The sequence below is a fragment of the Rosa rugosa genome, chromosome 1 (assembly GCF_958449725.1).
Source record: "Rosa rugosa chromosome 1, drRosRugo1.1, whole genome shotgun sequence".
Lineage (NCBI taxonomy): Eukaryota > Viridiplantae > Streptophyta > Magnoliopsida > Rosales > Rosaceae > Rosa > Rosa rugosa.
In genome coordinates, this window is record NC_084820.1 from 51,075,834 (window position 1) to 51,087,575 (window position 11,742).

Consider the following 11,742-nt stretch of genomic DNA (forward strand, 5'->3'; position numbering starts at 1 on the left):
AACAAGTGGAAATTCGTATGTGCAGATAATTAATTATGGTATCAGCTGCTCTTATCCCATGACTGCTTACTATAACATTGTATCTAAGTTTGTTTTTTTTTTTTTTTTGTTACATCGACGGGAAATTGAACCGCTCTCTTTGTCTAGTCCTAACTCAATTCTCAACTGACCCACCACCACTACTTGAGCTAAGCTGAAAGGCAAGCTTTTTCTCTTTTTCCCCTTGGCATAGAGTTTTACCATTTGATCAATCAACAAAATCTAGGCCTCCAGAAAATACAAATGCAATGGCATAAACAGGTTAGACTAAATTTAGTCTCTGAGCAATTGCATAACATTCTCAGAACCATTGGTGCAAACCTTTTGAATGAAAGACGTGTTGCTTTAAATGAAGAGAAAATGACAAGACTAGCTTCATTTTAGATATATTTGAAATGTTTCACCAAATTGACCCATACATGAACACAAGGATTTCTTCAAGACTTTAAATGTTCTGGTATTGCAAGATACATATATACTACCTAATTGAGGGAGTAAGCATAGCAATGGAATTGTTAAACATGATCTCAATGGAAATTCTTGATTCAGTTTCATGGCTCTGCTTTGTTAGAGCCAGTTCTGTTGCCAAAGACTCCTTTAGTTCCACAATCACTTCACTCATGATTGGCCTGTCGATGACATTTGGAGACACACATGCCATTGCTATTTCCACAGCTTTCCAGACTGAGTTAGCATGGAAATTTTCCTTTAACCTTGATGTCACGCCCCGAATTTTGAATAATCAATTCAAATCCGAAACATGAATAATAACAAATTACAACTAACATCCTGAATTTTTTTCTCACAAACAACCACACTTCACAACTCTCAAATTTACAATAACCCAAATCCTCAAGTTATTTATTACAGCACACTCCCACCAAATCAAATTGTAATGCTCAAATGAGCTTAACTCGCCTCACTATTACAATTGCTGTAAAACTATAACCATTGCTCTAACCGCACGATCACCGTCCTGGTTCTCCTGTCCTGTAGGATTACCCGCTACACAATTTGAATAGTGTACCGGGAGTTGCAACAACACAAAACCCGGTAAGCTTTTTACAGCCAGTATGAGTAAACAAGAAAGAACTGTTGATTTATTAAATTACAATTCAAGTAAAATTCAACAGTATTACGTCTGCAAAGAGACATCAAACCACTCATGGAAAACCACAAGGAATACATTTTCACAATCCTCAAATCACAATACACCACACTGGTCCTGCAAACACCCAACCCACATAACACCACTCTGGTCCATCCCAATAACACGTTAGAGCTCTAACTGCCTCGTTACCTCTGACACCTTGGCCTAGGGTCAAGCAACGGCAAAAATACTTCGGTTAACACTATAACCGTCGCGCTTTGGACATCCCCATCCTCAGCACCATATACTTCGGTTAATAATAAACCGTCGCACTTTGGACATCCCCGTCCTCGGTACACAACTTCGGTTAATAATAAACCGTCGCACTTTGGACATCCCCGTCCTCAGTACACAACTTCGGTTAATAATAAACCGTCGCACTTTGGACATCCCCGTCCTCAGTACACAAACACTCCGGTTATCCATAACCGTCAAACTTCGGACACCTCGTCCTCAGAATCCTACATTCTCCAACTCTATACATACTCCAATGTAAATCATGAATATTAACAAGAACTCATCAATCATGATCATCACATATAAATATGATAAGTCAAATTTCAAACCATAATAAATAAATCATCACAATTCCACACTCTTCAATGTCACACCATTCCACATATAATCACGTAAATATATATATATATACGTAATCACCCACTCAGGAATGACCACTAATACCAACTATAGTTCACACAAGAAAATCATGAAATTCATTTTGTATAATTAAATCATTTTACTTACCTATGGACCGTAGTTGATCAAGTCCATATGATTTAAAACAAATATTTATTCCATAAATATTTTCACACAATTACTACAGAAAATAAAGTAATTAAAGGTACTCGGTTCGTAATATGAACCACGTGAGGTTTACTCACCTCTAAATTCCCGCTGCGTCTTCTTAACAGCTCAAAATACAATTTCACGAATCGTCCGCCAAATCAAACCGTCGATCACCTAATCAAACATGACCTTAACTTAGCCAATAACTCAAAAACATAATCAAACGACAATCCAACGGTCGGATTGAAATTACATGATGATCCAACGGTCAGATCCTCACGGATCGCCTTCCTAATCACTGTTTTGCATTTATACGAAGATCCAACGGTCGGATCTTCGCCCATGACCACACAAAGCCACTGGGACAGTCATAAGATCATCATATCAAAACTACAAGTCCATCTGACGGTCCTAACTTCACAGATCACAAATCTAACGATCGAAATCGATCTAAACTTAAAAATTCATAACTTAATCATACGATATCCAAAAATTGCGTATAATATATCGAAATGATCGTATTGAAATATAGAATCTGAAAATGTACAGAAACCATATTTTTGATCCCCGGAGGTGGCCGGAAAGGGCCGCCGGAGTTAGTGGCAGAGCCGCCGCCGACCACCACCAATGGTGTCGGGGCCGGGCTGCTCTTCTTCCTCTCATCATGCTTGACAACTTTCATAACTAGCACGAAGTCCAAAAATGACCGGAAGGGGTCGAAAATTACCTTGAACAGTATGAAGGTGGCCGGAATTTTCCAGAAACCGGCAAGAAACTGCAGAAAACGGCGAGCTCCAATTCGACGTAAAAACGTCAATTTAAGGCTTCGATTCCTTCTGAAGAGTTGTTAAGAAACTCAAGAAGAACTCACTGGTTCAAGAATCACAGAAAAATATGGTCTGTAGCTCGAGATATACCGATCGAAAGCTTCGGTGGTCGGAAAAATTCCAGAATTTTGCAGAATCCGGCAAGGCTCGATTTCGACGTCAAAGCTTCAATTTCAGGCCTCGATGCCTTCTAGAGAGTTGTTAATAACACCAAGGGGAACCCACTGGAAAAAGAATCAATCAAAACGATGCACTACAGCTCGAGATATCTTGATCGATAGCTCCGGTCTCGTTCTTGGTTGGGTTTGACTTGCAGCCACTGCTACGGGCCACGCCGCCGTGTGAGGCTGCTTCTGGGAGTTTCAGGAAGTTGAGGCGAGCTTGTGGATGGATTTTGGTGAGGATTGGTGACCGGTAGCTTGAGATATCAAGCTTGTTTCCAAAACGAGCTCAAACCGGGCGGAGCTTCCCGCCGCCGCTGGTGGCCGTGTCACGGTGCAAGGCTGCCTCTGGAAGCTGCGCAAGGCTGAGACGAAGCAAAAGGAAGTGGTTCGACGCCGTTTGGTGGCCGGTGGAGGTAGAGAGAGACCGAAGAGCCTTTGCTCTGTTTTCGGTTTCGGTCGAGCGAGAGAGAGAAAGAAGAAAAAAAAAGAGAAAAAGAAAAAGAAGGAAGGAGACCCGGAGGAAAGGAAAAGGAAAAGGAAAAGGAAGGAAAAGAAATTTCTAAAAGAGAATCCGAGGAAAAGAGATTATAAAAAGAATCTCATATTTCCAAAATTCGTAACATAATCGTACGAACTCCAAAAATTTCGTTCGACATATGCACGCGATCATATCGACGAGCTCTACAACTTTTATGAAGGAAGTTTTTCCCAAATTCCGTACGTAGAAAAGTCGATTTTTCTTGAATCGCACAATTCGAGCTTTTGTTAAAACGAATATTTCGAAACTTCGATAACTCAAAAAGTTGAATTATTTCGGGTAATATTCGTGCAAAAGCACTTTAATCAATTCGCACAATTTCACGAGACGAAATGGAAAATTGCGGGTATTACACTTGAATCAACAATACTGAATATATCTCCTTTCTCAAGCATGAAACCAACCCATTGGCTAATGTGAATTCTCTCTTGTAGTTTTGATAAAACAGGTCGACTTGTGATGATTTCTAGCAGCACAATCCCAAAGCTATAAACATCACTCTTCTCATTTAACCTACTTGATAGGTAGTATCTGCAAGCCAAAACCATAAAAAATCATATCATATGTTCCGAAAGTGTTAGACAACCACTGCTATGCCCTAAAAATGCAAGCTTTAAGAAATACATAGGTGCAGCCCCTGCCCTGCTCCTCCAAACCAACAAAGAACTAAGGATTGCAGGTTTCAAACACCGGACCGTCTTCTACTAAGGCTTTAATACCATGTCAGACAATCATTCCAACAATCTAACCAAAAATTTCAGATAAGACGGATTGGATATCAAGCCGGCAAATAGAATTCTTGCTAAAATATCTATTTAGACTTTTAAAGTGTGTCCTTCATTCTTCTTCCTAACTTCATTACTCATGTTTCTCTACTTGATTAATATTTGTTCCCCTAATGTTTCAATAACTGAAATGCTAAATATGATGGGTAAGCCAAAATCAAAGAGCACTTACTCGGGGTCGAGGTACCCAGGAGTGCCAGTGTAATACCCCGAAAAATCCAAATTAAATTCCGTGGATTTTTTAGAAATGATTTCACGATAGTGGGAGCGAGTACGAGGCTCGGAGAAGTTGTGGAATTAGTTCGAACGATTAATTTTCGAAAACGAACGTTATTTAGGGGCTCGCGAAAGTTGACTTTTTATACGTTCAAAATTTAGGAAAACTTCCGTCATGAAAGTTGTAGAGCTCGTCGACACGATCGCGCGCTTATGCGGAACGCAAAAATCGAAGTTCTTATGAATTAGTTATGATTTTTTGAAAATGTTTCCAAATTAGTATAAAGCTTCCATTTTCGGAAATTTCCGAAAATATTTTCAGAATTTCCAAAAATGGAAGCTCGGAGCTGCAGCCCCTCCCCCGACCGGAAATCGCCTTCGATTTTCTTCCGGCTATTTCTTCCTCCTCCGGCCACCGATCCTCACCAAACTTCTTCCATTGGCTTCGTATGGTCCTTGCGCACCTGTCTGTGGCAGCCTTGCACGGCGGCACGGCCCCTAGCGGCGGCGGCGGCCCGGTTTCGATTTAAGCTCGATTTTGGTCAACGCCGGTTTTCTCCTAGCTCCGGCCACCAAAACTTCCGATCCTTGGCTCCATGAACTCCCCTCAACCTGCTGATCATCATACTAGGAGGATTGCACCTAGAGTGACCGGTTTCACGTTCGTCGGAGCTCGGTAAGTTTTCAATCCGAAACGAAAATCTTTCGATCGGTATATCTCGAGCTGTAGTGCATCGTTTTGATTGATTCTTGAACCCGTGAGTTCTCCTTGATGTTCTTAACAACTCTCTAGAAGGGATCGAAGCCTGAAATTGAATTTTTGACGTCGAAATCAAGCCTTGCCGGATTCTGCAAATTTCGCCGGATTCTGGAAATTTTCCGGCCACCTCTACTGTTTTAGGTAATTTCAACCACTTCCAGTCATTTTCAGCTTACATGATAGTTATGAAAGTTGTTAAGCATGATGAGAGGAAGAGGAGCAGCCCGGCCCCGACACCATTGGCGGTGGTCGGCGGCGGCTCTGCCCTAACTCCGGCGTCCCTTTTCCGGCCACCTCCGGGGGTCAAAAATATAGTTTCTGTGCATTTTTAGATTCTATATTTCAATACGATCATTTCGATATATTATACGCAATTTTTGGATATCGTATGATTAAGTTATGAATTTTTAAGTTTCGATCGATTTCGATCGTTAGATTTGTGATCTGTGAAGTTAGGACCGTCAGATGGACTTGTAGTTTTGATATGATGATCTTATGACTGTTCCAGTGGCTTTGTGTGGTCATGGGCGAAGATCCGACCGTTGGATCTTCGTATAAATGCAAAACAGTGATTAGGGAGGCGATTCGTGAGAATCCGTCCGTCGGATTTTCGTATAAATTTGTGAAGATGTTAGTAAGGACGATTCAGGAAGATCCGACCGTTGGATCTTCGTGATGATTTTTGGAGGGTGATCCTAAAGGCGATCCGTGAGGATCCGACCGTTGGATCATCATTTAATTTTGATCCGACCGTTGGATTGTTGTTTGAGTATGTTTTTGAGTTGTTGGCTAAGTTAAGGTCATGTTTGATTAGGTGATTGACGGTCTTCCTTGGGTGAGCGGTTTTGGTGTGTATTGTGTTGAATTGAAGACGCAGCGGGAATATCGAGGTGAGTAAAATCGCACATGGTTCCTTCATGAACCGAAATTTAGTGATTTATATTGAATTATAAAGGTGTGGAAAATTGTTTTAAGAAAATAAAGATTTGTTTTGAAATAATATGAACTTGATCGACTACGGTTCATAGGGCTACTACTCACAGGTAAGGAAAATGAATTTAAGTATAAAAATGAATTTCTTGTTTTTATTGCATGTGAACTATAGATGGTATTAGTAGTCACTCTTGTGTAGGTGATTACGTATATATATATATATATATATATATATATATTTACGTGAAATATATATTGAAAGTTATGACATTGTGTGATGTATTGAGTTGTTCGTGATAAAGAGTAGTTGAGTAAAGTGCGATAGTTGAAATGTGTAGACAAATTATATGTTAGTGTCAAGTGTTCTCATCGTGTGTCGATGATGGTGCCAAGTATTCTCATCGTGTGTCGATGATTGTGGCTAGTGTTCTCATCGTGTGTCGATGAAAGTGCCCAGTATTTTCATCGTGTGTCGATGATTGTGGCAAGTGTTCTCATCGTGTGTCGATGAAAGTGCCAAGTATTTTCATCGTGTGTCGATGATTGTGGCAAGTGTTTTCATCGTGCGTCGATGATAGTGGCAGGTGTCTTCATCGTGTGTCGATGATTATGACACGTATTATCGTAAGATTGAACCTTGGCCAAGGTGACAGGTTACGATTCAGTTAGAGCTCTAGTCTGTCTGTCATCATACTGTTTGAGGGATAACCTCAAGTTTTTATGTGTCTTTGAGTATGACATGCTGCGTGGAGGGGTTTTTTATAACTATCATATACCCTTGAGTATATATTGGAAAGGGAAAGTTTAGTTGTTTGGATGGTCATGGTGAGATATGAGTTGATTGATGTTTGAAGTAACGTTGTGCACTTCAATTTTTATACTAAGAATCACTTAAATTGATTTGTTCTTTAAAGTCGTGCAATTCCTTGTTTACTCATACGGGCTGTCAAAAGCTTACCGGGTTTGTGTTGTTGCAATCCCGGTATACTATTCAAATTGTGTAGCGGGTAATCCTACAGGTCAAGAGAATCAGGACGGAGATCGAGCTGCGTAGAGTAGCTGCAATTGTGTCAATCTGAATTGCTTTGTGAGCCAGCCGGTACACTATTCAAATTGTGTAGCGGGTAATCCTACAGGTCAAGAGAATCAGGACGGAGATCGAGCTGCGTAGAGTAGCTGCAATTGTGTCAATCTGAATTGCTTTGTGAGCCGGTGAGGTGTGTTATGCTCATTTAGAGCTTTACAATATCTCTTGTGAGAGTGAATTGTAATAATGAACTCGAGGTTTCGAGATTTGAAGTTTGTGTATCGTGTGGTGAGGTTGTTTTGAGAAAAAAATTCAGAACGTTTATTTGATTAAGTAGTTTAATTCATGTTTCAGATTTGAACTTATTATTCAAAATTCGGGGCGTGACAGCCAGCAACAAGAGTTGATACATGACTCATCCCATGAGTCCCATCATTAGTTGGAAAAATCTTGGATAGGCCAAAATCTGATAGTTTAGCTTGAAGATTTTCATTCAGCAAGATATTTGTTGATTTTATATCCCTGTGGATTATGGGTGGCTTGCAACCATAGTGCAGATATTCCAATCCTACATAAATCCATATAAAATTGAGACATCATTTATCAACAAAGTCTAATAAAAGAAGAAAAATGATTCTAATTAGAAAGGATTATGCTAATAATTTACTTGCTGACCTTGTGCAGCATCTATTGCTATTCGAAGTCGTTCTTTCCAAGTCAAGATATTTGAACTGCTATCTACATCCACAAAAATTGAAGATTTGAGATTTTTTTTTTCCTCCGTCTAAACTTACAAGGGAACCTCATAAGTTATTATTTATTAATACAAAATAGTTGCAGAATACAAAATTTGTGCACTTCAAAGTATTTCATTTCAAGTATATATTAAAATCACTAGGCTGCTGATAATTAAGTTATCGACTGTCCCAAATAATCAAAGAATTAAGAAGTTTATGCTGAAGTTTGCTACTGCATAATTTCACTGCGGCCTAACCTGAAAGATGTTCTTGTAAGTTTCCATTGCACATATACTCGTAGACCAGGCCTACTCTAGTTTTATCATTGCAATATCCAACAAGATTTGTCAAGTTTTTGTGATGAACCCTCATAAGAAGATCAACCTGTAATATAATTAAGAAGCCACAACAACACATTAATTTGTTATATTATATATAATATCGGTCAAGAAATTGTTGCATCAGTAATTTTGGCAAACGTGCCTCTGCATGAAATTGTTGAAATCCTTGAACTGCTGACGGTGAAAGCATCTTGATAGCCACTTGAGTCTTGTCTAGGTAACCATGATAAACGGTTCCGAATCCACCTTTTCCAAGAATCCTTTCAAAGTTGTTGGTAATCTTGAGTATCTCAGAGTAGGTAAATTTTCGTTTTGTCGATTCCATTGAGCCCAATTGAATAGTGGCTTTCACATTTGTGACATCTCCTGAGACCAACAAGTTTTATCAGCATCTTATACAGTCAAAATCTGCACCCTTCATGCTTTTGTTTTCCCTTCAATTCTGCTACAAAATTTTGCATGGTTTTGTACTAGTGAATAATGTTCTATATTTCTCTTTGAAAGGCATTTCTGATGGTCCATAGACGTTTGATGAAATTATGTTTTTCTGTGAGTGTGTTGGTTTTGGGATTTTGTTTGTACTATTTACGTACACAGACACATATGTAACTAGATAGAGTTGGTGCGGGTGTAGTGTTTCAGGTACAATTTAAAGGATCCATGCAAATAGGTTGTTTCTGTATACAGCAGGCACAACCGCAACATTTAGTAAAGAATGAGTAATAAATATAGCAATCAACCCTGTTTATTGAAATTGAATGTGTAATCTCAAAGTTATTTAAATTCAACAACCATAAGTGCTCGTACTATTGCTCAACAAATATTATTTGACTAATGTTTAACTGATTAATAACCATATATATTTGGAAGTCTAGCTTACCCTGTTGTTTTCTCCTTTTAAGACCCCAGCAGAAGATAGCTGCTACAATTGACAAGAGGATGGAAATTCCAGAGATTGACACCACTTCGAGAATAATGAATTTGTGGTTCTTCTTTAACTTGCAAGGAACGTTTCCGGATAGATTTAGATTTTGGCACAAACTGACACCAAAATAGTTGATGACAATTGTAGTTAGATTATATATGATCAATTATAATAACCAGCTATAAATCCCCATATTACGATTTAGTAAGCAGATTTGTATCTCAACGTTTTCTAGTGAAATACCTGATCATTAAATAATTCCATGAGAAAATAAACTCGACATTAATTACAAATAGAAAACTGGTTCGTGACTATGTCAATAATCCAATTTGTAAAACAGATTCAAGAAAAAATAACAATTAACTTTATGTAAGTTTCATACCTTAGTGATAGCAAACCATTCTTCCTCTTCTCAATTAATCCAACTGGAACTGAGCCTGTAAGCTTGTTTTTCTCCAAGTTTCTACAGAAGTAAATCAAGTACTATGTCTTAAATATGGTTTCCAGTTAAGGAGTTCCCTCTGCCACACTATATCATTAAATAATTTCTTACATGAAATTTAGATCTGGTAATTGAGACAAAAACTCTGGAATTGAACCTGTTAAGTTGTTGTTTGATAAATCCCTGAAATGAACAGATCACGTTTAAAACTCATTATGACAAATGAAATTCTCTCCTTTCTCAATCTACCTTCTCATTATCGGTAACAGCTCATTTTGGACACAGAAAGGCATACTTACAGAGTTTGTATCTTTGCCAGATTGGATATAGAAAGAGCTATCTCCCCTGTTAATCCATTCGAGGACAAGTTCCTAATTACATGTTTCGTCACATCACTAAGACATGTGAATTGAAAATGAAAACATCAATAATTTTATGGAGACAAACTTACAAGGTTGTAATTCGTCTTAGGGGCTCGTAAGCATGATAGCTACAGTTTATGCCCTCCCATGAGTAAGCTTGAGGGGAACATGGATCTCCTTGCCAGTTTTTCCTAATTTTATAAGTTTCCTTGATGTTTGTGATTGCAACAACTAGTATTGTAGACAGAAACAGAAAACCGCATGAAAATCACTAATATACCTATCGGGTGAGGCAATAAATGGACCGAAATGAAAGCTTGTGAAAGAAACTTAATTACCATCATCTTGGTCTGTATCCAATTCTGAGAATTCTTTCACCTTATAAATCTCAAAAGCATTGAGTATGGGTGGAAGACTAGAGTTCTCAGCCTTGAAGATTGAAAAATTATTTTGTTGTCCGCCAAAAGCTTTAGAGCTAGAAATAGTAGCTGTGTACAAGTAACTAGGAGTAACTGACCCATAAAAGGGGTCTCCATTCCTAGTGATGTTGAACCGTCTAAACTGGTTGGGTTGGAGCTTTTCAACTTCTGCAAAGTGCATGTAAATATGATATTCTGCGTTGATATCATTAGAAGGCGGCAACCGGATATTCAAAGGATCATTTGGATCTCTCGGCGTGGCGGCAGTACGCATGACATCAGACGGTGGACGGTATTTATTGTGATAAGAAGAGTTAACGGTGAATGGTGTACTTAATTGTGCTGAATCCTCGACGTTATATGCACGCGACCAGACGCGATCAAAAATATCAAATGGAAACCTAAAATGAAACATTGCCACATTATTTGATAAACAAAAAAAAGAAAACAATCATCATAGTATTCAAGGATCAGAAAACATATCGATTCCTATGAGTTCAAGGATTCACCTGTATCCTCTACGAGTACCCATTTGACCAGTGTCATACCGCGAAACAAGTTCTAAGGAACCCGTTTGTGTTTGATAAGTCTCATTAGGTAAAGGCCTTAGCTCTATAGCTGATATAAATGGTATCCCAGAGCCTATGTCCACCAAACAAACATGAATGTAATTTCGCAAGGGGGTATGTATGAGCTCCTTTTTCTTGTCAGTTGATGCATCCTTAAACCTCACAGTATCCCACGAGTTAGCTCCAAGATGTAGTTCGAATACTGGTAACTTATTATCGCCGTCATAATTTCCATAAAAGAAACCTGCTCGAATCAAATACTTCATTCCACTTGTGACATTTATTTTGTAGCAGTTCCTGGTTCCTTCTGGGAATCTCCTAAGATTCCAGTATGGCTGTGTGTAGTTATTTCTTTGATTGGGCCATACTGACTTACTTTCACCAGTGTCTATGAATCTTGCATCTGAAATGTACTTGATGCCTGTATTCACGTCAGTATAACTAGAATTTACAGCTAAGCCGCAATCAATGCTGATGAAGCCTGCAGAGAGACATATATCTCTTAGCTTTTATATAATGCTTTGAATAAAATCCCCAATCGAAAAACTATTATAAGCAACATATTCACTTATATACATTAGACATTCGTACCTGATTGATCTTGGGCATGAACAAGGAGCATAAGACTAAAAGCAAAGAGGAATTGTATGAATGTAAGTGACATCATTATTGATTATACTTCTGGAAAAATGTAGGGAGAAGTTTGTTTTACAATGAACATA

The 11,742-nt window shown here is 38.6% G+C and overlaps 1 protein-coding gene across 1 annotated transcript; it reads right to left on the bottom strand.

Annotated features, from left to right (window-relative positions):
- Window positions 1–406: 406 nt before the first annotated feature.
- Window positions 407–11,742, bottom strand: LOC133725321 (probable LRR receptor-like serine/threonine-protein kinase At1g05700). Its single transcript, XM_062152531.1, has 16 exons — window positions 11,612–11,742; window positions 10,961–11,501; window positions 10,371–10,852; window positions 10,122–10,263; window positions 9,970–10,041; window positions 9,782–9,853; window positions 9,611–9,691; window positions 9,184–9,344; window positions 8,446–8,669; window positions 8,220–8,346; window positions 7,901–7,963; window positions 7,634–7,793; window positions 4,462–4,488; window positions 3,860–4,035; window positions 1,634–1,641; window positions 407–745 (listed from the first exon to the last, which is right to left on the bottom strand). The coding sequence occupies exons 1-16, from the start codon at window positions 11,685–11,687 to the stop codon at window positions 518–520; spliced, it is 2,640 nt and encodes an 879-aa protein (XP_062008515.1). The 5' UTR covers window positions 11,688–11,742; the 3' UTR covers window positions 407–517.

Excerpts from the sequence above, each read along its gene's own strand:
- LOC133725321 (XM_062152531.1), bottom strand. The coding sequence starts at position 11,687 with ATGATGTCACTTACATTCATACAATTCCTCTTTGCTTTTAGTCTTATG. Across the intron at positions 10,264-10,370 it reads GGATACAGACCAAGATGATG|TTGTTGCAATCACAAACATC; the intron begins GTAATTAAGTTT and ends CTACAATACTAG. Across the intron at positions 9,345-9,610 it reads AATGGTTTGCTATCACTAAG|TTTGTGCCAAAATCTAAATC; the intron begins GTATGAAACTTA and ends TTTTGGTGTCAG.